We start from the raw sequence: 23,766 nt of genomic DNA, 5'->3' as shown, positions 1-23,766 counted from the left end.
ATGGCGCAGGAGAGCAGCTGATGGAGTGATGTGTTCATGAAATACAGTTAGAATGACTTACTTTAAGACGGCGTTGTCCCCCTGTCTGACGGTGATGTTGTCCTTTAATACTGAGTCTCCGGTTCTGGCTGGAACTCCTGCAGGTACAAGGAATAACAATTTAAGTCCGAGGACCACAAGGCATTTGCCAGGCAGTGCCAAATGGCCACAAATGCCCCTCATTTTCTGTCACTGCGCAACTTCCAAGAAAACTTGAACCGTCGGATATTCCGTTGAGCTGCAAATTCCACAAAGAGGATGCAGAATCTCCTCTGTTCTCCAAGGAAACAGGCTCGAAACAGTGTGGATAAAAGCAGGGGAAAGTGTCGCTCCGCCCGCCAGCCGCCCTAGGAAACGGAGTTGAGGAGAGAGCAGCTCCGTGGCTCAGAGAAATGCGCACCGTGTCCTCCGCTGCGAGCTGGAGTCTCCGTGAAATGGATGCTGTGAGAGGCGCATCAGTGTGTGTGTGTGTGTGTGTGTGTGTGTGTGTGTGTGTGTGTGTGTGTGTGTGTGCGTGTGTGTGTGTGCGCGCACGTGCATGCGTGTGCGTGTGAGTGTGTCCTCCGAGTCTCTGCTCCTGCTGTCTCTGAGCCTCACTGAGTAAACCGAACACTGTAAACAGATAGCTGGATTCCCTTCAGGATCTGATTATTTCGCCAAGTGCGTATAGCTCCTGAAGTAGCCCCCCCTATGTTTCTCTCTCTCTCTCCCTCTCCCTCTCTTCTAATCTCCAGGTAGCATCCGCGGCTGTACCATGAGGACCATATGGTCTGTAGCCTGCTGTGTTCGCAGGTCCAGGGTCCCCCATCGGGCCCTTAAGGAGGTTTACAGGATACACTCCTAATAAGGAACGTGACAAATATTATTGTTTGTGACACTTTTGGGATGATTTCATAGCGAGCATCCCTGCACGTGAGAAGATCCTGATGTTGATGTATTTCTCAGTGATGTAAGCATGCAGAGCTGCTGTGTGAAGTGTGTGTGTAATATTGACTCTCATAATAATTGGGATCAATTCTAGCACATTATACGGTGGCAGATAGGTGCAAACACGCTACTTTGGCCCAAGACATTTTCATAAGGAGGAACTTGCTGCAGTTAAAAAAACGATGCAATATAAGAAAACAAAATCTATTTAAAGGGGATTGCAGTGTTGAAATATGTAGCTTTGTCATGAAACATGAGTAGGACCCTTTATGGTACTATAGATTATATGGAAAAAACCTTTAATGTCTTATTGAATTTGATTTGTCGAATGACACCTATAAAATATGTTACCTTCAGTTTTAGGTCTCCATGTCCGTGTTCTTTTCCAGCATAGGACATTTTATTTTAACACTAGGACCGCCAGAGGTCGCTGTATACCTAAAACCGCCAACGGGTAAAATGTACCCTCTATTGATTTGCAAGGTACAATGTTATTTTATTTATCATACAAAACAGTGAGTTTTGATCGCACAGGGATGACATTTATACCAATAGAATCTGTGGACTCTCAGCTTTTCATATGATATAGTTTGTGCAGATAGCATGAAGTATAAAATATCGCTACAAGTGCTGATTGAAACGATTGGTGTTAGACTTGTGTTTTGTTTAGGTACAAATCTCTCAATCTCTCTCTCTATCTATCTATAACTATCTATCGATCCATCTGTAATGTTCTGTTCTATGGACATATAATTGTCTACATAAACAGACGACGCGGACTACTTCTCTCATTCCGAGTGTCCATCTTTATTCAACTGGCACGTAACCTGCACATATGCATTACGTCCTCAACGTGAGCTCAGTCATCCAAGATCTTGTATTCTCCAAGATGTTACACTATCTATAACTATATATCTCTCTCTCTCTCTCTATCTATCTATCAATATATCTATCTATCTCTCTCTAACTATCGCTCTATCTATCTATCTATAACTATCTATCGATCCATCTGTAATGTTCTGTTCTATGGACATATAATTGTCTACATAAACAGACGACGCGGACTACTTCTCTCATTCCGAGTGTCCATCTTTATTCAACTGGCACTTAACCTGCACACATGCATTACGTCCTCAACGTGAGCTCAGTCATCCAATATCTTGTATTCTCCAAGATGTTACACTATCTATAACTATATATATATATCTCTCTTTCTCTATCTATCTATCAATATATCTATCTATCTCTCTCTCTCTATCTCTCTATCTATAAGGAAACGCAGTAGACAAAAGGCTTTGCTATAGCAACACGTCATGTTTACGCTGCATTTTCTGTGAGGTAAATATTACCCGCTGGTGGATATGGGTATACATGGCAATTTATTTGGCGATTTTTTCAATCTGACTTCCTATTGACACTTTTTAACAACAGAGGGTGCTATATAAAACACTTTCAGGAAAAGTCACGGACTGGGAGACTTTAATATGTTATGGGAAAAAAGTTACATACAATAAAAAAACAGCTGCGGGTAAAATTTACCCGTTGGCGGTTCTAGTGTTAAAGGTTGGCACGCTATAATTTAGATTAGAACAATCTCTGAGGATGTATTTAATTAAAAGCATTTCATTGTAAGCACCTTATTATCCGTATAAAAGAAGAAGCTGTAATCCTTTGATAAGAAAAGTATTTGTTGTACATTATCTCTTTGATTCTTACTTGTGACTGTGACACTTCTAACCCTTTCCCAGGGTCCTTGCTTTTGTCAGGTTTCAGTTTATACAAAGTGGCTGATGGGTAATTTATTCTGAAATGTTCCGTTCATGTTGTTTGTTTGATAGTTAGGGTGAGGAGCAAAGTAACCTTTGGGGAGTACACATTTCACCAAAACACATTTATTTTCTAAAGCGCTCTTCTCCCGCTCCATCTGTATGCAGGGAGGGGACGCCGGCCACTGGGGGGGGGGGGGGGGGGGGGGTGTGCCACTTTGCGGCACATCTAACAGCAGCACATTTAGAATTACTTCGACAGTTTTTAAGTCTCTTGAGGAGGCTGAACAAGATAATTTCTTTAACTTAACATCAATTTGGCACGCTGTTAAGAAACTGGATGGGATGCTGCAAATGGCAATGCTCTGAAGGCTGGATGCCATTACCGGGAGTGACACATGGCAGTGTTATTGTCTAATTTTTGTGCAAGTGTCAAAGCATTGAGGATATTTGCAGGCTACAGTAGGCGTACTTTTGTGTGTCCATCAATCATGTCTCACAAACAATTGATTTCACAATAAAGCCTTTCTCTTCACCATAAAGTTACTAAGTGCATTGCATGATACAGTGCCAAAAATAAAATTATATCTTTTAGCAGGTGTGAAACCCTCTCAAGATTGTACTGCCCACTTTCGTATACAGCAGAACATAAACTGTATGACACAATGTTGGTGGACAGTGAACATTTACTTTAATTAAATGTATTACGTCAACACATTTCACATGCCTTTTGACATAATACATTTAATTAAAGTAAATGTATTTTTTTAGGGTATTACCAATGGAATACAGTATCCACCCTGTCCTGTGTATGTCCTATATGTCTTCTGTTCCCACCATGTCAAGGCAGCATATACCTTACTAAACCGACTAACGTGATCTGCATGTTAGGCAAAAGCCTGAGATTCTGTGGTCAATACTTGATGTAACATGTGAGCAGCCTCACCAGTGATTCTGTTTATTAGAAGGTGTTTATTGAGAAATGATGATGATGTCTTGTTCCGGAGAAATTGGGGAAAGATAAGACTTAATTAAAATGATATCGGCCTGGGATGCAATACAAGTCCTGGCTGTGAACACATCCTAATGGTTTTTGAATTAAAATCCCTCCCTGACCTCAGCAAAATCTTAGATATGTGGTCTTAATTAGAGTTACGGCTAAGGGGAGGGGGTGGGCTAAAGCACCCCCCCTCAGTCGATTGAGGCTACAACATTTGGCCATATCTTGTTAACACCTTGCAGGCACCTGCTATCAATTCACTGTGAGGATAAAGACGGTTTAACAACAGCATCAAGAGAAAGAAGGAAGACGTGCAGTTCTGCAGTGGTGTTTAGAGGATAGAATAACAATGCAATCCATTTCAATCCATGCCATGTGCATTATGTTTTTGGCTATCATTGTTCCGCCTTACAGCGGGTCAGGTACATCCAGTGACCTCGCCAAAGCTCCACCAGCGAGGGGGCCAAGCATGCAGAAATGACAAATTAGAATGGCATTGTTTGTTGCACGGCCCACGTGAATCACCTCTTGCCTCCTGATGCATCACAACCATGAATAGGGAGAGAGGAAAAGCTAAAGTAGGTGGCCTAAATCAACCAGCCATTTTATAAAATAGAAGGTGGACATATTGATTTTAACATGCTCAAATGAACAAAGCCATTTCTCTTAAATCACCTTCTTTTTGATAGCTTGCAGCCGTACACAGTCCGGCTCATCCTGGCAGATATTGTTTCTCATTTATCTCACTTATACATGCAGTGACATTCACATCGTTTCTTACTGCGACGCATTAACAGCAGACCCTGGGTGGTTTATTCAAACAATCCCTGCTAATCTTCATTCATATCATGCAAGGATGGGCTGAGCTAGCAGACAATGGACCAGCCTCTGACCAAAGCAAGCTAATACCCGAGCAAAAACACGGGCAGACTGAATAAAGAGCGCTCACTCAATGGATTCAGTCATCTGCAGGAGCTCAGACTGCACTGGCACACGGACACTAATGTTATGCAACTTATTCATGAGAGGCTGACATTCTGAGGTCAGTCTGCAAAGGTTTTGTGAAATGATTTTGAAATGAGAAATAATTTGTTTGTGGCAATTGCAGGAAGCAGAGCCATCACATTCTCTTGTGTTAGTTAATTGCTAAATGTATTCCCGTAATTGAGCCTTGTGTGAGGTGAGTTTGTGTTAAGGATATTTTTCAGTTTGATCAATAAATATCAAAAGCATCATGAGTCTCTCCAGTTATTCAGGTATCCATCACCAATTTCATTTATTCATTCTCCACAGAAACATTGAACAACCGGTTTCTCTTAGAGCTAACTGTTAACTCATCAGTGTGTCAGCCTGGTGTTCAGTCCACAAACTAGGATATTTTAACAATTAAAAAGACCATCACTTATTTACATTCTAAATTAAAAGTCCAATCGTCAAATTTTTCTTCACTGAAATAAATCTTACTTTACAATATCAAATATTCAAATACCACTAATCATTTTGATGGCAAAAAACATGTCAGCGTCTCTTATTCAGACATCTCTATCATCTGGAAACCTCCCAGTAAACACCATTATTCCTGTCACAAGGACAATCTTGTGCAACCATTCTTCGATTAAATCATAAACTCAGTTTGTGCCTTCATAACATCCAACCTATACTGTAGAAAGACTGAAGGTCATTCACAGCAAACCCAGACCAACATGCACAATAACCTGCCATTCATTTCTGAATACAATAGGAACAATAACAGCAACCAAACAAACTAACTTTCTCAAATGATAACTTCAGAAGAATTTGGAGACCTTGATCAAAGATGAAATAGAAACAAAAGTGCTGTGTTATTTATCTTTAATTTTCTGAAGTGTGTGACTGACAATGGCCTTTGAAAGCAAAGTGATTGCTTCTGTTGTCTGAAAATGTTTTGTTTTAATCAAATAGCAAGTTGATCCAGGGCTGCTTTATGCTGTGCAGCAGCTAAAGTGCTCCTGGCATGAAGAGCTGCACATGATTCCAACTTTGATCTGAGATAACTACATCTGCCTCAGAGTTATCAGACAGCTTGAATCAAGACGCCTTAGTCACAGCATGTGGAACAAAGGCTGTGTGTGTCAGGGTTGGTCTTTCTCTGCTCTCCAGGAGTTGAGCAGGTCTTTGTCACATCTGATCCGCTCCACACCTCCCGGTTCTCTCTCTAATGCTGCGAGATGTTGCAAAGTCACTCAATGTATGCATGGCCTGAGGACATGAATTATTTAAGAGGCTGTTACTCTTAAATTATTTGAATGTTCCGACATCCTGTGTTATCAATAGGTGTAATATTCTCCATGCTCCCAGCAGATATGCTGATACACTATCAGAGGCTCCTTCAATGACCTCTGCACGACCTTCCATTGTGTGTGTGTCTGAATTCAATTAAACACGGCATTGATATAAAACATGTGTGTCAGGTTCTTAACTGTGCCTTTAATTTCTACAACTTTTGTATCCAATTCGTCAATATTTCAACTCTTTGTAGCAGTTCTATTGAGTACAAGTACTGGACATTAAAGCTGCTTTAAAGACAAAGCTAAATCCTCCTGCATTAACGCACCCAGCCTTTATGAGAGCCTAATATGAAAGGCATAAACAAGGACAAGGACTGTGTGTGTGTGTGTGTATGTGTGTGTGTGTGTGTGTGTGTGTGTGTGTGTGTGTGTGTGTGTGTGTGTGTGTGTGTGTGTGTGTGTGTGTGTGTGTGTGTGTGTGTGTGTGTGTGTGTGTGTTTACAGCCATGCTAGAGGAAAGAAGACTTTAACTTTAACTTAATTATTAAAGAGTTCAAGTTTAACTCTTTAATACTTTACCTTTGCATTATTACATTACTTTATTTCAATGTCATTAAAAGTTGTTTATGTCGCACACATCCGTCTGGGCAGAACTCAATGTGGGATTGCTGCTCTGTAAATGGTTTGTGTAATGATGGCTTGGTGATGGCATTTCAGCAGTTACCTAGGGGGAAAGCCTAATATGTTTATGGATTGTGTTAGCACAAAGAGATAAGACTAATGAAGAGCGAAATGATCTGGCAGTATTTAGTTATTTTCACAAAACAATTTCACAACATCTTACTCGGTAAACAATGATTGCATCAACATTAAATGACCTAACGATACAGGTCATTTACTTGAACTCTTATGAGTAAAGAGTCACTGGTTACTGTTCACAAATACAGTACAGACGTCTTGGACAAAAGACTCAACATGGCCGCCATCTCAGCCTCATCAACTTTAAATTGTTCATTTGTATGTAGGCAAATATAGCCGTCTTTAACCCTAAGGTTATAAACAATTTAGATCTGAAGTGAGGGAACAGCCGGTAATGCTTATTTAGGCAGAAACTGTCATCCAGAGATGGATCCTGCTCAGTTCAAGGTGAATGCATCTGAATAAGCAATTTCCATTCAAATATTAATCACATGAAACTAATACCTCGGGATGGAATGAATCTACCATTCAGATCATATTTGACAGTGACATATGGATGGCCGTTTTGGAACGTTTTTGGGGGAATGTACAAGATGAGGTAGTATTGTCATACTGATATTCTGTACAAACTGTGAAGTCCACTGAGACAAATGTAACATTTGTGATATTGGGCTATATAAATAAACTGATTGATTGATTGATTGATTGATTGATTGATTGATTTATTGATTGATTGATTGATATTTAAAAATAGGTCACACACAATATGAAATAGCTATTATAGTGCAATTTCCACACCAGCCGGGGTCAATCAGACAGTGATATTAATGGTTAATTATTCGTCCTATTTTCCCTAAAATGAATATATGCATAACTCTCCATGAGGATTTTTAAAGTTAGTAAAAGCCCACTCTGTCTTCACTGCTGGTTTTCTCTGCATTGAAAGATACTGAAATGTTCCAGAGTGTCTTTGTGTGTTCAGATGGTGCCCTTGGTAGCCACAAGCAACCAAGGTAATGAAAGCGCTTATATGCAATGCACACTTAAGTTAGACATTTCTTTCTATCCTCTGCTTACATAGTTTCCCATGTGTATTTGAAAGTTTTTCCACAACATAATGATAATTTCCCGGTTTCCAGGGAGACATGTGAGGCATGTCACACACCTCTCTTTAAAAAATTATTTTATGGAATATATGTGCTGCAAAATGTGCAGAAAGCAAGACATATTCAGTCAATGCAGTTAGGGATTAAGTTAGCTCACTGATATTATTGATTTGTTTTACAAAACACAGTTCAGTCCGCATAGAAACGTCTGTTTAACCAAAACATACGCCGGACAAAAGTGGCGTTGGATACCACAGATTATTTTAAAGTGGGAAAGAGCAAATTATATAAATTAAATGAACACATGTTTGACAATTTAGGGTATTGTTAAGATACTTTAGCATATTCAACAACATTTTATATTGCTAAATTAGAAAGTTAGTAGACTGTTATAATCTAATATGTATCCTCAGTTGATTATTATAATAAAGTGTTACTATTATGTATTATTAGTGCTATAACCCATATCTAGCCAGATCTATGCAGAAGCATTAGCCAAATGTCTGAGACCTCCCTGCACACACAGAAGGAACAAATAAAAACTGCATACATATATATACTATATGTAGTAAAGAAATGTCAATACTTGGTCCAAATTAATTCATTAGCACCTGCTAGAAACTAGCCTTAGCTCCCCAATCCTAATTCTCTGCGGCTACCACTGACACACATGAAGCACCTACAAGTTTTGTTGGTTTACCAAAAACCAAACGTGTGTTGGGGATCTGTTTTCTGTAATCCATCCATTTAATCTAACTCTGACTGTAGTAAATATATATATATATATATATATATATATATATATTGGTTGTCTGTAATGTAAAACACGATACACAGTTGGTCATGTATAACATACTACAAAAAGGGTACACATTTAAATCAGTGTTAAATAAGATGATTGTCTGCTACTGCCACACTTTAACACGTGCACACTGAATAAATGTGGCTTACAATATAAACATGTAACAACTTGGATGCTTGTGTGAATTTGGGTTACAACCACCATTCTTTATGTTTTTGGTAAGGGTCATGTTTTCTTATGAGATCAACTGATTGTGCAAACTTCCGCCAGAGTGAAACAGAAGAGTGAAAACTTGAAGGAAACATTTTGAAGAAGTGTTCTGCAGGAGTGCTGCTGACTATCCCACATACTGTGTGGGTGAGGGAAACTTTTTAGCTGAAAGTAATTAAAAGCTTTTTGCACACATCAATGCCCGAGGACAGGATATGTGGGCTTGCGATTATATTTACTGAAAAAGAAAAACAGCAACTAGTACCTGGATTACACAGATATTTATATAATGGAGGTAATACAGTCAACGTACATAATTGCAAATTATTTCACCAGGGACAGTGTCTTATTTTTGCTTTTGCACATGTACCATTGCTGTTTCATGTGTAAGGCATTTCAATCTGCATGTGTACTGCACCGTGTCATTAAGCATGACCTTGAACTAAATAGCTGTGTGCATTATACTGTGCACAAATGGCAATTATTAGGGCATCGCTCAGCAAGTTCTCAACCTGCAACACATCTTTGTGCATTTGGATTTGGAGCTTACAAATAAATAACTTCACTTTTTGATAAGAAAAACACACGAATGACATGGAAAACAAATCACTTTTTTAATATCAATAATGTTAAACATGATATCATCATATAGGCCTATGCCTCCTTAGTATTACCGTATATAAAATAAAATACTCTACTTTGAATAATTAGTGTTTTGGTATGTTTTCCATCTACTACTTCTCCCATTCACAAATCCAAAACCAAATCAAAAAATCTAAAATTCTATTAATATGTATCAAATATATTCCATTTCAGAGCAGAAGAAACAGCCTTCAAGGGTCAAACTCTGCATCATTCAGCAGTGCACAGTGAAGTGTGTGTGTGTGTGTGTGTGTGCGTGCGTGCGTGCGTGCGTGCGTGCGTGTGTGTGTGTGTGTGTGTGGAACAAGTATAAAACCATTAGCTGTGATGATCTGTTTGGAGACATGCACTGTCACCAAACTCTACACTCTAAAAACAAGTGCCTTGACTCAACAAAGAAAATCAACGCAACAGTTTGCATCGATGTTTATTGAGTTAAGACAACTTCTAATGAAATTGTCTTAAAGCAACAAAGTTATTTGAGTTAGGGGAGAAGGCTTTTCCTCTACAATCAGAGGTGTTTTTAATTACCACTTACCAGTACTTAATAATTGATAGCATAAACACAAGTTTTGAAGTTGATTACTCAAAAGATTAAGTTGTTCCAACTTGTTTTAGCACATGATTTAAAAGGAATTTTAAGTTGTATGTACTTAATTACCATCATTGTGAACACATGTTTTTAAGTTGACAACCATTTATAAATTATGTTGCTCCAAATATATTGTATTCAATAGTTTTTTTTCTTAGCTTTTTCATGTTTTTGCCTTTAAAGAAAGAAATTAATTGATTCCACAACAAAAATATTAGGCAATTCACTTTTTATTTTGAACTGCATTTGTTTATTTCAACACATGATGTTTCAATCAGGAGAGAATTCATTTAGTTTTAACATTTATTGACACATGCCATATGATAAGGTGCATGAACACCTGAAATCACAGCTGACTGCTGGAGAGAGGAGAACCATTTTATAGTTTGGCTGCAGCACGTTGATTGGCTGCTGGAGATGAGGTGAAATGTAATAGGTTAAAGAGAACGCCTGTGATGAGCTGATTATATGCAGCTGCAGAGTGAATGTATATACACCCAGTCTTCCTGAAAGAACTTGCGCTGAGCTTCATTTAAATCTTGAAAAAAAAGTAAATAACACAAATTTAAATTGCCCCACAAATAATAAATAAACACATTAGCCATATTACCATGGGAAATGGGGACACAGCAAATAAATGCTGCCATCAAAACGAAGTAAGAGGCCTTTGCATATTTAAAACCAGTGCCAAATATGTAAAATCTTTAAAGTTTTTGTAAAACTACAGTAACAAACTCTCAATGGCCCCCAATCTGCAGATCACACACATCAATTTTACAAAAGATGTAACAAAGATGTTTACACTGCCGACAGTCAGTATGAACACATTTAACGCAGAATGGTTGCTCATTCATTTGTTTCCCTCGACCACGATGGTTGCCATTGTATGGTCAGATCCTGGGGTGGACCGGTCACTGAAGAAGGCGATATTCATGTCCTTTTGAAGCACATTAAATAATAGGTTAGCGCATAAGAGATAATGACTTAGGTAGCTGCATACTTTTTAAACTGTCACTTTAAGCTAATTCAGAGCCATTATTACCAGCTGCTAAAGCAACGCTGGTATTGTTTTCACCTATTGAGTCTGCATGTGTGTGTCGTCATGGGAATGTGGTCCTGAAGACACACAGAGGTGGCTTTGAGTACTTTATAGTGTTTAAATGCATGTGGACAGATTTTTTCAATCACAACTGTACAAGTATTAGTGTATCTTCTCATCTGTTTTGCAGGTTCCATACAATATTTGAACTGGTTAAGTGAAGAGCAGAAGACACTTTTCAAATTGTACACAATCCTTTTCCCATGCCATTGCTGTCAACACCTATCCATGCTGAACGTTGCTAAGATATTATTGATTGGGGTGTGGCCAAAAGTGCAATATGCTTCAAAATGTAACTGACAGAGAGCAGTGCTTTTGTCCTGTGCCCATGGATTTTATGTTATTTCGAGATTTTTAATTCTGTCGCTAAACTCCTTGAAAAGGTCCTCTTCCTTTTCTCCAAGGCACACGACAAGGCAGCGGATGGCTATAATTCTCTGTGTACTTCAATTGTATTGTGCTATTTTTGAAAAAGGAAAAAAAGAGAAATTACCTAAATGAATATATTCTGAATGGGTGACTGCCAACAACTTGCATTTCAATGACAACTCTAAATAACGATCCTACCTCAAGAAGCATGTCCTTGATCTGCTTCACCGAGATTCATTTTTAATACAAAGCGATATCACAATAGTAACCAAAGTATTTTTACTCTCACAGTAGGCTCTACTACACTGTACCCTCTCACAGAACTATTCACAGTTCAAAGGCTGCTAATTTTGATCAAACAGCAATTTGCTATACAGGGCAACTACAAGGCTATCTACTGTATTTGAATGACAAAAGATGAAACTCACCTTAAAATGTCCTTTGTATATTTCTATTTGTCTTAACTGTCGGAACTTGTCCAGGCATGTTAAGTGGGAGTAGACTTGAAATCCTTAACTCACGGTGTAGAACAATTAAGTTATCAAGCCAATTGCATTACTTACTTAATTTTGTTTTCAGTCAATTAACGCAGAAATCAGAGTTCAAATTACACAAAATATTAAGTTGATGTAATTACCAACATTATTATGTCAACACAACTTATAAATTAATGTTTGCAACTTCAAATGTTTATCTAAATCAATTAACTCACATTTTTATCTTCCAACCATGCATTTGATTAAGTGGAGGTGAAAAGTCGCCTGAATTTGTTTTTAGAGTGTATAAAACAAATACCTGAAATATATGGTGCTTCATCAAACTACGGTGGCCAGCAGGGGCCCAAAACACTTCCATAAGAATAATTGCGCTGCAGTATTAAAAAAGATGCAAATATTCAAACACAAATGTGCCAAAACATGAAGAAACATGTTCACCTTGACAATACAGCATTGACTAGTACGCAGTGCTTTCAGAAAACGCTGCAAATGTTTCGTCAAGATAGTGACTATTTGTTAATGCTGCATGTGTTGTCGAGTTGATGAAGATGTTTCTTCATCTGCATGTGTTTTGGCACATTGTGTTTTTATATTTGCACTATTTTTGAAAGTACAGCGCGTTTCTCCTGGCTTTTGTAGCACGTAAAGGATCAGCCACCGTAAAAACAAGGTCAGAATCTAATTTTGTCCATAGCTACTGTAGTAAAGGGGATTTTCTTTTCTGGTTCAAAAATTAAAAAATAAATGTCAAAAAAAGATATGCATGAGACATGCTAGTGTCATCCTAGGGGTTATTGCCCTGTAGTCACACACATGAAGCTGCAATGTTATCGAAGGCTACATACAGGCTGACTCATGTCTTGTGTTCTCTCTCTGTCTCGCTTTAAAACTATCTTCCAGCTAACATTCAGTGAGAAACATGCAGAGCTGCAATGTTTGTTTACTACATGGATAATTGCATTTACGAAGTTGACAAATTATCACATACGAGAATCAAACAGATTAAGTAATTATAGACATCGAAACTTCCTCTGAGAACCAAAATCAAGATTGCTGATTTTTACTAATCTCCATATTTAATTAACTTAACTCAATAAAAGGTGATTGCTTTCCTGCTTATGTCCCAACAACACCAGCAAACGGCTCACTGGGGCTTTTTGATTCAGCCAGGGCCTTTTCTCTGGCCAACCAATTTCTGCTCCCACTGTAAAAAAGTCTGGAGGGCACAATTACAACTGGCAATGGAAAGGAAAATGTTGGCATTGAGAAGAAAAATGAGGAGTAATCTCACTCATTTTTCTTATCTGCGGAAGTCCAAGAAGCATGAGAGGGTACAGTATTTCCCCAGATAAAGCACAAATGATATTCCACCCACACAAACAGCAGCACAAAACAGACTTTACTATCTCCAACATCCCTATTGGTTTATTCTGATTTTGCAGTATTTTCTTACCCATCTCTGAGTCAGGTGGATTTGGCCTTTTGTTAGAATGCCACATTTTATTGTGATTATCTTCAATATTATTTTATCATCCTCATTCCTGGTCTCTCAGCAGTGAAAGTACTCAGAGATAAGGCAGTGCAGGTCCAATGATTGAAGACATTTGTAATGGCACGATTAATTCCACACACTACATCTTGATTAACTCAGCATAACCAGATGGGATTTGGTCAATAGGGATGATTGTGTGAAGTAGATATGCTCATTCAATTCATTATCTCCCTGTTCCCTTTTCTCATGGGCTGAGCGGGTCTTTTCCAACATCAAGATATCAGATGCATTAAGCTTCAGATCTGAAGACTTCATATTAAATTAGTTGAATATTTAAAAAAGAAAAATCAGTTATGTGATATTTTCGCCAGTTGATTGAGCTAGATTAAACTTCCCTGTGAAGCATACAAGCAGCAGGCACATCTATTTGTTGGACTCGCTTTTGAAATTTAAATTCTTCCTGAGACCTATGTCAGGGCCGGTGTGTTGCTCTGAATGGTTTTACAGAGAATATAGAAATATTGCAATAGTGCGCATTCCATTTTCACTATGACTGTAAGAGAGACGAGTGAAAAGGCTAGGTCGAGGTTGGATTTTTTTTTTCTTATCAAAAGCTACACAGAAGACAAATATAAAACATTCAGCTGCTTTTGGCTTTTCATCACTAAGCCCTGGGGAGTGGCATAAAGACGGCTCAAATGTGGTGTTTAATGTGTACAACACAAAAACCTATAATAACCAATAATAAAATGATGAGGTTCTTCTCCAAACTGTGTTTCCATCACATAACTCTTACCTCCTCCAATCTGTTCCGCGCACCCAACACGAAGGGCAATTTCTGTTTGCAGGTTTATTGTAAAGCTGCTATACTGAACATGTGGGAACACAAGATTAATTAATTAATTTTTAATTTACACTGAAAAAACTGAAATGTCTAATTCAATGTATTTTGTCATCACATTACACATAACTGTATTAGGTTAGTTGAAAGCAATAATATTAAGTTGATCCTAATATTTTATAACATACAGTTATGTGAAATCTGTTGACATAATACAATTTTACGATTTTTCAGTTTAAACACTAAATCATTTGTTGTTATACAATTCAGATTCTTTCAAATTAATCCATAAAACCCATAACACAATAGTGGTGGTTTTCTGTAGGGTTACACCATATTCTGGGCACTTTTGTTACTCATGTGACTGTTTGTTAAACTCCGGTTTTACAGACAATATACCGTACAAACATATGCAATGATGGTGGTGCTGTGTGATATAGCTTCATTTTAGTACTTCAATTAATGCACCGACGTACCATGATAATGACCAGTGTCTCATTTAAAATCAAGGCTTCCCGACAGCCACATAATGTATTAGAAAATAAGTAAATAAACTGATTCAAGCGCTAAAATGAATAAACCACCATTTGAACTGCTGGTGGCGCTGGATCAGTATCAATCTTCTTTGGACACTGCATGCCTCTATCACATTTCAGCAATCCATCCGATATTCCTGAAGTGTTTCTAGACATTAATATGAGTATTTCTTATTCTTCTATTTATTTTGTATTTTCCTGTTGCTGTAACATAGAGGTGTGGCAAACGAAGAATCTCTGAAGTTATATAACTCTGTCCTCTTAACAACGACTATGTGTAACCCTTTGTTATGATGTCCCCTCGGAAAACAATGCAGAGCAATGGATGGCTGCCGTGTCATCAGCTCCTCAACAACTCTTATTTGTATCAGGTTTATTTCAATGTTTTATTTTTTAACATATTTAGTTAATTGAAACATAAAGAGAAAAAATAATGATTTGGCTTGGACTCACATTGTCACATCCAAAATGACAACGATATGTTAACATAATCTCACCAAGTGTGTCATGGTCTACAGATCTGCATCGTGGATGAACAAACTTTTTTACAAAACATTCCCCTTCCCACTTATGTCCACCATAGATAAGAATCAGAAACAGAAATAATTTAATAATTCAAGGGGACGTTTTTTTTTGCAACAGTTGTTGCATTTTAGAATGAACAAAACTAAATATAAATTATATATAATCTATTATATCAACGTAAAAAACTAAGATTGATCTTCTGCGGGTGTGAAGTCCACATAGCATCTCTTCCCCAGGGCTCCTCTCCAACATTTCTGCAGCCTGATGTTTTGTGGTTATTTTTGGCTAAGCTCAAAAACCTCTTGAGCTTGCAGTGACTTACACTTTCTCTGAACACACTTTAAAAACATTTAATTCCCTGCTTTATCACCTCATTCGCAGATGACTCCTCGCTACTTCCCGGCCGGTTGGGGATAAAAGAGAGCAGCTCTAGCTCTGCACTCTAATGAGGACACCTTTCTCTTTTCAAGTGATTATACTCTGTTGTGTAATGGAAGCTTCAAATGAGGAACAAAGCGAGTCTATTCCAAACTGAAAATGTTTACTATATATCATTGTAACGGTAGTAGACGGGGGAAGAATGCACTCGAAAAACTTGTATTAATTTCATTCATAAAACCGGAAAACAAAGAGCAGGATTCATATTTGCACTTCAAAAGAAGCTTTTCCTGTCAAACATTTCACTTTTGACTTTCTTCAGGAAGCGAATAAACAAATTAATGTACTACTTTAAATCAAAGAAGTTACAACATTCTCTTGTTTTAAAGGTAGGTCGTAAAACTGTTGAAATATAAGACTATGAAAATATGCAACTAGAAAGACCACAAATCCAAGCAGGAGCTCCAACAAGCCGTGTAGGACAGAGTGAAATTCAGTGAACACACATACTATGCAGAGACGCTGTATGAGAAGCCAATGTGATTTTGGAATATTGCACAATTTAAATCTATTCTAGTAGACCTCAACAATGGAATTAGGATAGAAATGGCCATGACATGGGACTTTTAATACTTTTCACCTCATTCTGAAAGAAAGAGGTGAAATGTGCCAAGGAGAGGTGTATTGTGCGAGACCAGATATGTAGTTCATTGAGCGGTTTCACACAAAACAAAGTGTTACTTCACAGTTTTACGACAAACTTTTTTTTTCTTGACTTGCAAAATTATCTTTTAAATTGACAAATATCATAATTATGTGTAATTCATGGCACAAAAACGGGATCGAAAAATATTTCCCACTCTCAATTGACTATAATACATATAATAATAAGGTCCCATGGGTCGGAAGTAGAAGGTCGGGACTCAGGGTCTCTATGCTTGCTCATGCGGGACCCGGGAGATACTGTCTAAATGCTGCGGTGATGAAATGCCATATCATGTTCCAAACCACATCAAGGATTATTTTTGAAACAGTATCTCAAAGGCTTTTTCTCTTGCAGGTTTACCTCAAGGTGAGTTCCTTTTTATATCCTGCTTCTTTACACATTATTCTCTCCAGTACAGGTTAGCTGTGAGTGTTATTGTTAGTGCTTGCTAATGTAAACACAGACCATTTCACGTCCAAAACACGTCAGGCATTGATTCTGATAGCGATGTTTCTGATAGGGCCGTGGGTCCACCATCCGATATTATGTACGGCAAATCTGAATCGGCTCCGTTGTGCTTCCGTTTTTAGATATTTGCGCACTGAGGAAAAGAGAGAGGGTTTTATTTTCTGACACTTTGTGAGTTCCCTGACACATATTTATGTATAAAATACATCTAAAAGTGCATTTTGCATGATAGGTCCCCTTTAAACAAAACGTGAAATGTCCTCGCCTTGAATTGGATGACACCATTTAATAGGTTATAGGTTGAGACGTAAATTCCAACCACCAAGGCCTATAAATCTCAAATCATCATTTTTCCTTCCTCACTTCTGAGTAACTGTTTGTGAAAGAAAACGACTAATATTTGCAGCGGTTGGAATCAGCAACATTTCACATGTTTCCTTCTGGGTGTATTTCTTTAACAGACTAACAGGAGGGTCCGGCTTCTTTTGTAAATGTATCAAACTAATTGTTTCATGTCAAACTCAGAGAAGCTTGAGGAGGGGTTTGGAGGAATTTGGACAGGTGGGTGTCTTGCTTAAGACGTTTATGATTCATTACAACTTTGGATATAATTTCATAAACATATATTTATCTGTCAGCTGAGAGAAAGGGAGTCCTTGACAGTATGTCAGTTGCTGCCGGGCGTGAACACATGAGGTCACCAAACTCTACAGTGGGGCTTCCTTTGTCCATAAATATCCCAATGCTCCTTCTCTCAAGTCAACTGATGATGAATATGCGGCCTTACCCTGAAACCACTGAGTTGCAATGATGACTAATGTCAGCGGGAGAGGAAATGTAGAGCCACAATCCCTCACTGTCACAAAGTCAGCCTCACCCGGCCATCATTCCTCCATCAGCTCAGCTGTGTTGCCTGTGATGGCCTCAGCCACACAGACACCGCACCCTCACCTCCAGTAGGTTTACTTCATTTCAGTTGCAGTAAAACATGTCAACAATTAACACCACACATTTGATTTAAATAGTAAACACTTTATTTGCATGTAAGCTGACATTATTTTGTTTATTTTTTGTATATATGTATTTCACCAGTGAAATGACCCAGAAGTACCTCATTGGCAGCCATGATAAGAGCCGTTCGAATTCTCTGCTAGGAAAGGAGGTTTGAAACTTCCTTTATAACCTCCTTTAGCTTAGGAAAGACTGGACCTTCCTTTATGAAAGGAAAGGAGAAAATGCTGCCCCACAATGCCTTGTGGCCACAGCATTTGCCATCACACAACATTCGGCCGTTCACGGAAACAACCGATTATGACTGATAAATTAGTATCATGAAAGTTACGGTGCTTATTAAGCATTTTAAAACTGCTGTTCCGCCGCAAAGCTCCCCGTGAAGGGAAGATTTGCACACGGAGGGTCGGCACAGAAAGGGCCGATTATTTACTGAGGTCCCTGAGTGCACCGCTCTCCACCATAATGCTGTTTATACCACTACGGTAAACTGCATTAATCGGAGTCTTTAATCTAGGCGTAGTGTGTTCTACTGAGGTCCCTGAACGCGCGCGCTCACACAACAGCGCGCGCTCCGCCATAATGCAGCCCTTACCACTACGGTAAACTGCATTAATTGGAGTCTTTGCTCTAGGAGTAGTGTGTTCTCTGAAAGTAACACGCCGGCCATAATGTCCCTGTACCCGCATAGCACTTTGATAGCACTCCCTGCGGTTTATCACTCTCATCTGCGCATGCCCACTAGCCACCTCCTTTACAGGAGCTATGGCTGGGGCAGCGAGTTGGGAATTTGTACAGACAACATTACGTGTAAGTGTAGCATTGTGGAAACAAAGGACACTTAGACTTGGATACAAATCAGCTTTTGGTGTGCCCCAAGGGTCAGTCCTTGGGCCACTGCTCTTTTTAATTTACATGTTGCCCCTGGGACAAATACTGAGGAGCCATAACATCAGCTTCCACACATATGCTGATGACACACAGATTTATTTCCAAACTGCCCCGGATAAACATCTGGCACTTTCAAATGTCTCAAGATGCCTGGAACACATACACCACTGGATGAGCAACAACTCCCTCGAACTGAATAGCAGTAAATCAGAGGCCATTCTGATTGGAACACCACATCAAACACAAACAACTGACATCCCTCATATCAGCATCAATGGCCACTCCATTCCCCTCTCCCCACTTGTAACAAGCCTTGGTGTGAAACTGGACTCATCCCTTTCATTCCGAGCACACATAAAGACGGTCTGCAAAGCCTCATACTAACACCTGAGAAACATCTCCAAAATGCAACACTCCCTCACCAAACCGGATGCAGAAAAACTGGTCCATGCCTTCATCACCTCCCGCATTGACTACTGCAATTCTCTGCTTGCAGGCACTCCAGCAAAAACCATTCAGAGACTACAATATGTACAAAACTGTGCCGCCCGGATACTCATAAATACACGCAAATCAGAGCACATCACCCCCATCCTTCACTCACTCCACTGGCTCCCTGTAACACACCGGATTAACTACAAAGTCCTCATAATGGTCTTCAACACCATCAACCACACTGGCCCCACCTACCTACAGGAACTGCTAACCTGAAAACATTCCCATACCTCACGCACACTCAGGTCAGACAGCTCCAATCTCCTGGCTGTTCCGTGGACAAAACTGGTCACCATGGGAAACCGTGCTTTCTCCTCCCTGTGTCCACGTCTGTGGAATCAGCTTCCAGAGAAAATACGGACCTCGGCATCACTCTCAGTTTTTAGTAAATGCCTCAAGGCCCACCTGTTCCACACTGCATTTTATTGACTGTCCTTTACTTTATTTATTTATTTATTTTCAAACCTTTTATGCTCTTAACCTTTTATTTGTATTTTTTGTATTGCCATTTTTTTATCCAATATGCTCCTTTAGATATATTTTTACTTATTTTTCCTTATAGCTTTGTGAAGCACCTTGAGATGACGTTTGTCTTTAAAGTGTGCTATATAAATCAAATATATTATTATTTATTTATTATAACTTTCTTTTTTATTGGAAAATACTTTGTTGCGATCTGTGCATTAAACAGGGGGAGGTGGGATTCGCCCTTGCGTCCCGGGTGGAGAGATTCTCTCCCCCCGCCGGGCCGCTTCCTCCCCCCGCCAGTCAGCTCCGGGAAGACGAAGCACACCACCCGGCCGCTCTCTGTTGCTGAGTAGCCTGCCGAGGTCGGGCAGTCCGTTCCCGTGAATACCGGTTCCACGGGATGGGCCGTAGAGGTAGAGGGCGCCGCGGCCACGGGAGCCCCGTGCCGGCGCCTCTACCTCCGTTTCGCCTCTGCGCTCCCGCGCCGCGCTCCCTCGCCGTGCACCCTACGGACTGCCGTGCACCCTACGGGATCTGAGGAGGGGCCAGCGGTAGCATGCGGCTAAAGCTGGACTCTCTCCTCCTCTAGGCGGCTGAAGCTCTGGGTGACCAAGGATATCGACCCCAAGAGCCCTTCCGTGGACACGGGGGCTCCAAGGAGATCTTCTCTGTCTTTCTTGGATAGGGCAGTGAGTCCTAGCCAGACGTGACGAGACGCCACTGTGGCCAAGGACACCCGCGCTGCTGCGGTGGCCACTCCATGGATCAGGTTATTCATCTGACCAATGCAGCGGTCCGGATAATCGCTCCCGTACTGCTGCGGGATGGCGGGTGCGTCTGCCTGAGGGGTGATCAGGTAGACGCCCAACACACCGCAGCCGCCATCTGTGTACCGAGCCTGAATATCTTATCAATATACTCCAAGGTGTCTCGGCCCCGGGGCAGCGGGGGCAGGGGTCTTTTACCCTCTGCCCAACCAGCCACCCGCGGAAGCAGATGGGCCGCCAGGCTCTCATCGAGGGGGGGCACACCGGGACACGCCGTGTCCAAGCGGCCTTGCACCCTGATGATGCCCGCCATGGCGGCTACTGGGGCCTTCGTCTTTAATGGCTGCTGCCATGTCGCCTCCACATACTGCCAGATGTCTGGCAACGATCTGCGCCGGATGCACAGGGCCGTAAAACCAGTGCTTGAATTGGGCCGGTACTCACCGGTACGCAGTACCGGCACTTCTGATTTTTACCCTTGTGGTACCGGCACTTCTTACCGAGTACCGGCACCTTGCCGGCACGTCATGACGCATGTCAACAAATATAACGGCGACATCTCATGACGCATCTCATGACGCATCTCTGACGCACCGCCGCGATAGACTAGAGCAGAAAATACATCACATAACGACGACGTTAGCATTTCAAAAATGTTAGCGTGGCTTAATAGTGCGAAAAGACAGCGGTTGTCGCCGGACAAGGACCCGACTGCAAATACAGAAAATGCTGTGCCTGTGTCTGAAATTGTGCCTTCTCTCGTCGACCCTCCTGCTCCAAGTTCAGTAGCACTAGCTCCAACAGAGCCTTCTCTCCCGCTAACGTTAGCTGCTGCTGGCGCAACTACCACCAACAACACCGGGCAAAGTGATGCACCTGACTGCTGGACAAGGGACCAGGTGGACTATTTTTGCAAGACCAATGAATGGCTCATTGTTAAAGACAAAAAGCTGGGATGTCGGATATGTAAAGAGGTGAAATATTTGGGAAAACACACTGGAAAAGGACTGAAACTCTCGATTGAATGGGGTGAGTGTGCAGTGTCTCATTTTGGTAGTGAGAAGTGCAAACAACAAGCTAGCCTGAGAAAAAAAATCAAAGAACACAAAGAATCACAAGCCCATGTAAAAGCTGCTGACATAATTCAGTCTGCTTCACGTGAAGCAATTCAAAAGCAAGTGCAGTCTATGCATAGATCAGAATACGAGACCACTATCAGAGTTTTTCGAACGACATTTAAATTGGAAAGCATAGCCGGCCATTCACGGACATGCCAATTGATTTGAACTTGCAGAAACTGAACGGGCTGAACGTGGGCAGGGTTTTGCACTCTAATAAAACCTGCGGTGAAATCATCGACCACATAGCAGATGAGCTGAAGAAAAAAATGGCCAAAGACATTATAGAAAACAAAAGAAAACTCTGTGTTTTGGTCGATGAATCTACCACTATTAGTGGTAAAACTGTGCTTGTTGTGTGTCTACGCTCAGCATTAGCTGATGCTGAGCCCGAAACGTTTTTTTGGGAGCTGATCGAGTTGGATGGAACAACTGCTGATGACATCACAAAGGCTTTAATGGAGTGTCTTGGAAGACATTTTAACAAGGACTTTTTAGGTCAGTGTTTAGTTTCTTTTGTGTGTGATGGGGCTTCAGTAATGCTAGGGAAGAGAACAGGCGTTGCTACCCAGTTGTGTAGTAAATTCCCAAGCCTGTTTGTGTGGCACTGCTCAAATCATCGACTAGAGCTGGCAGTTGGGGATGTGGTCAAGGAGGTCTCAGGGGTCAATCATTTTCAAATCTTTTTTGATAAACTCTACTCATTGTTTCATGCCTCCCCCAAAAATCAGAGGCAGTTAGCGCAGTGTGCACAAGCAGTCGGACAGCGTCTCCTGGTGATCGGGCGTGTTTTGTCCATCCGCTGGGTAGCTTCAAGTGAAAGGAGCGTCAGAGCAGTCTGGGAAAACTACAGAGTGCTTCATGATCACTTTTCAAATGCTGCAAACGACACGAGCAGGGATTCCAGAGACAGAGCAAAGTACAAGGGCCTTGATGATGTGCTCACATCTGCACCGTTTGTCAGCAATCTGGGACTGATGTATGATGCGCTCACAGAGCTCAGCGACCTCTCTCGGCAACTCCAAAAAAGAGAGATGACACTGCCTACAGCAGATAGGCTCCTAACTCAATAAATACGAGTTTTTGAATCCATGGTCTCCATGCCTGGCCCACATATTACTACAGTTCATAGAGCTCTAGCTGAGAAATCTTTCAAGGGTGTTGCCCTGCGTGAGAATGGCAGGCTTGTACAGATTCATGCAGGTCAGTTTTTCCGCAGTATGGTAGAGAATCTGAGACACAGAATGACTTCCACAGCCTCCTCTCATGTCAGCACAAGAGAAAGCCCATTACATAGCCGGGAGGCCCGGGACAATCAGCTAATACATGACATAAAAGTTCTCCATCCTGGTAGTTGGCCTGAAGAGGAGTTAGACATACAGTATGGGGACGCAGAGGTGCTACGTTTGTGCGAAGTGCTGAAAGTGGACAGAAGAGAGACTGTTCAGGGCTTTCGTGAATACAAGGAAATCAGGGCATCCCGTACGCCTGCTGCCATGGAGCCTCTACTAAAAGCAGTCCGAACCATCGCTGTCTCCACTAGTGAGTGTGAGCGGGCATTCAGCGGCATGAATGATATCCTTACTGCAAAAAGGAATGCTCTCTCTGTCAGCCGACTGTCCAGTCTGGTTTTTATCAAATGCAATGGACCACCGCTAGGACAGTTCACTCCAGAAAAGTATGTGAGGTCGTGGCTGGCAAAGGGAAGGAGAAGTGCTGATGAAAGAGCCTGTCCATCTCCAGCCCCTGATACTGCTGTCCCCAAGGCCTTCTGGAGCCTTTTTTAACAATGTGAGTATGAAACAATACATAATAATATTGAAATAGTAGATATAATGAACACATACAGTATATAATGTTTCTCTCTCTCTCTCTCTCTCTCTCTCTCTCTCTCTCTCTCTCTCTCTCTCAGGTCTCCATACAAAGTGCTACGTCTACATCCCATAGACCACCGTCTGGATTCCCCTGTGTCCTCCCTGGCAGCTCCATTGATTCCCTCTCCTTTCCTGCTGAAAGATGGTGAGTGTACTCAGGGACGAGGAGTCATTTAACCAG

At 40.7% G+C, this 23,766-nt stretch overlaps 1 protein-coding gene across 2 annotated transcripts in view; it reads right to left on the bottom strand.

Moving 5' to 3' along the window:
- opcml (opioid binding protein/cell adhesion molecule-like) overlaps nt 1-23,766 on the bottom strand; it is a 641,537-nt gene that overhangs the window by 277,815 nt on the left and 339,956 nt on the right. Inside the window, exon 2 of one of the 2 annotated variants that reach the window (XM_079651662.1) lies at nt 62-137. In XM_079651662.1, the coding sequence (XP_079507788.1) occupies nt 62-137 (76 nt within the window). Of the gene's footprint in view, nt 1-61; nt 689-23,766 lie in introns of those variants that run through there. The other variant, XM_079651661.1, reaches the window with a different exon arrangement.

Source organism: Notothenia rossii (assembly GCF_949606895.1).
Source record: "Notothenia rossii genome assembly, chromosome: 9".
Taxonomy (NCBI): Eukaryota; Metazoa; Chordata; class Actinopteri; order Perciformes; family Nototheniidae; genus Notothenia; species Notothenia rossii.
Note: the sequence above shows the minus strand (reverse complement) of the source record. Positions and strands in the feature narration are given on the sequence as shown.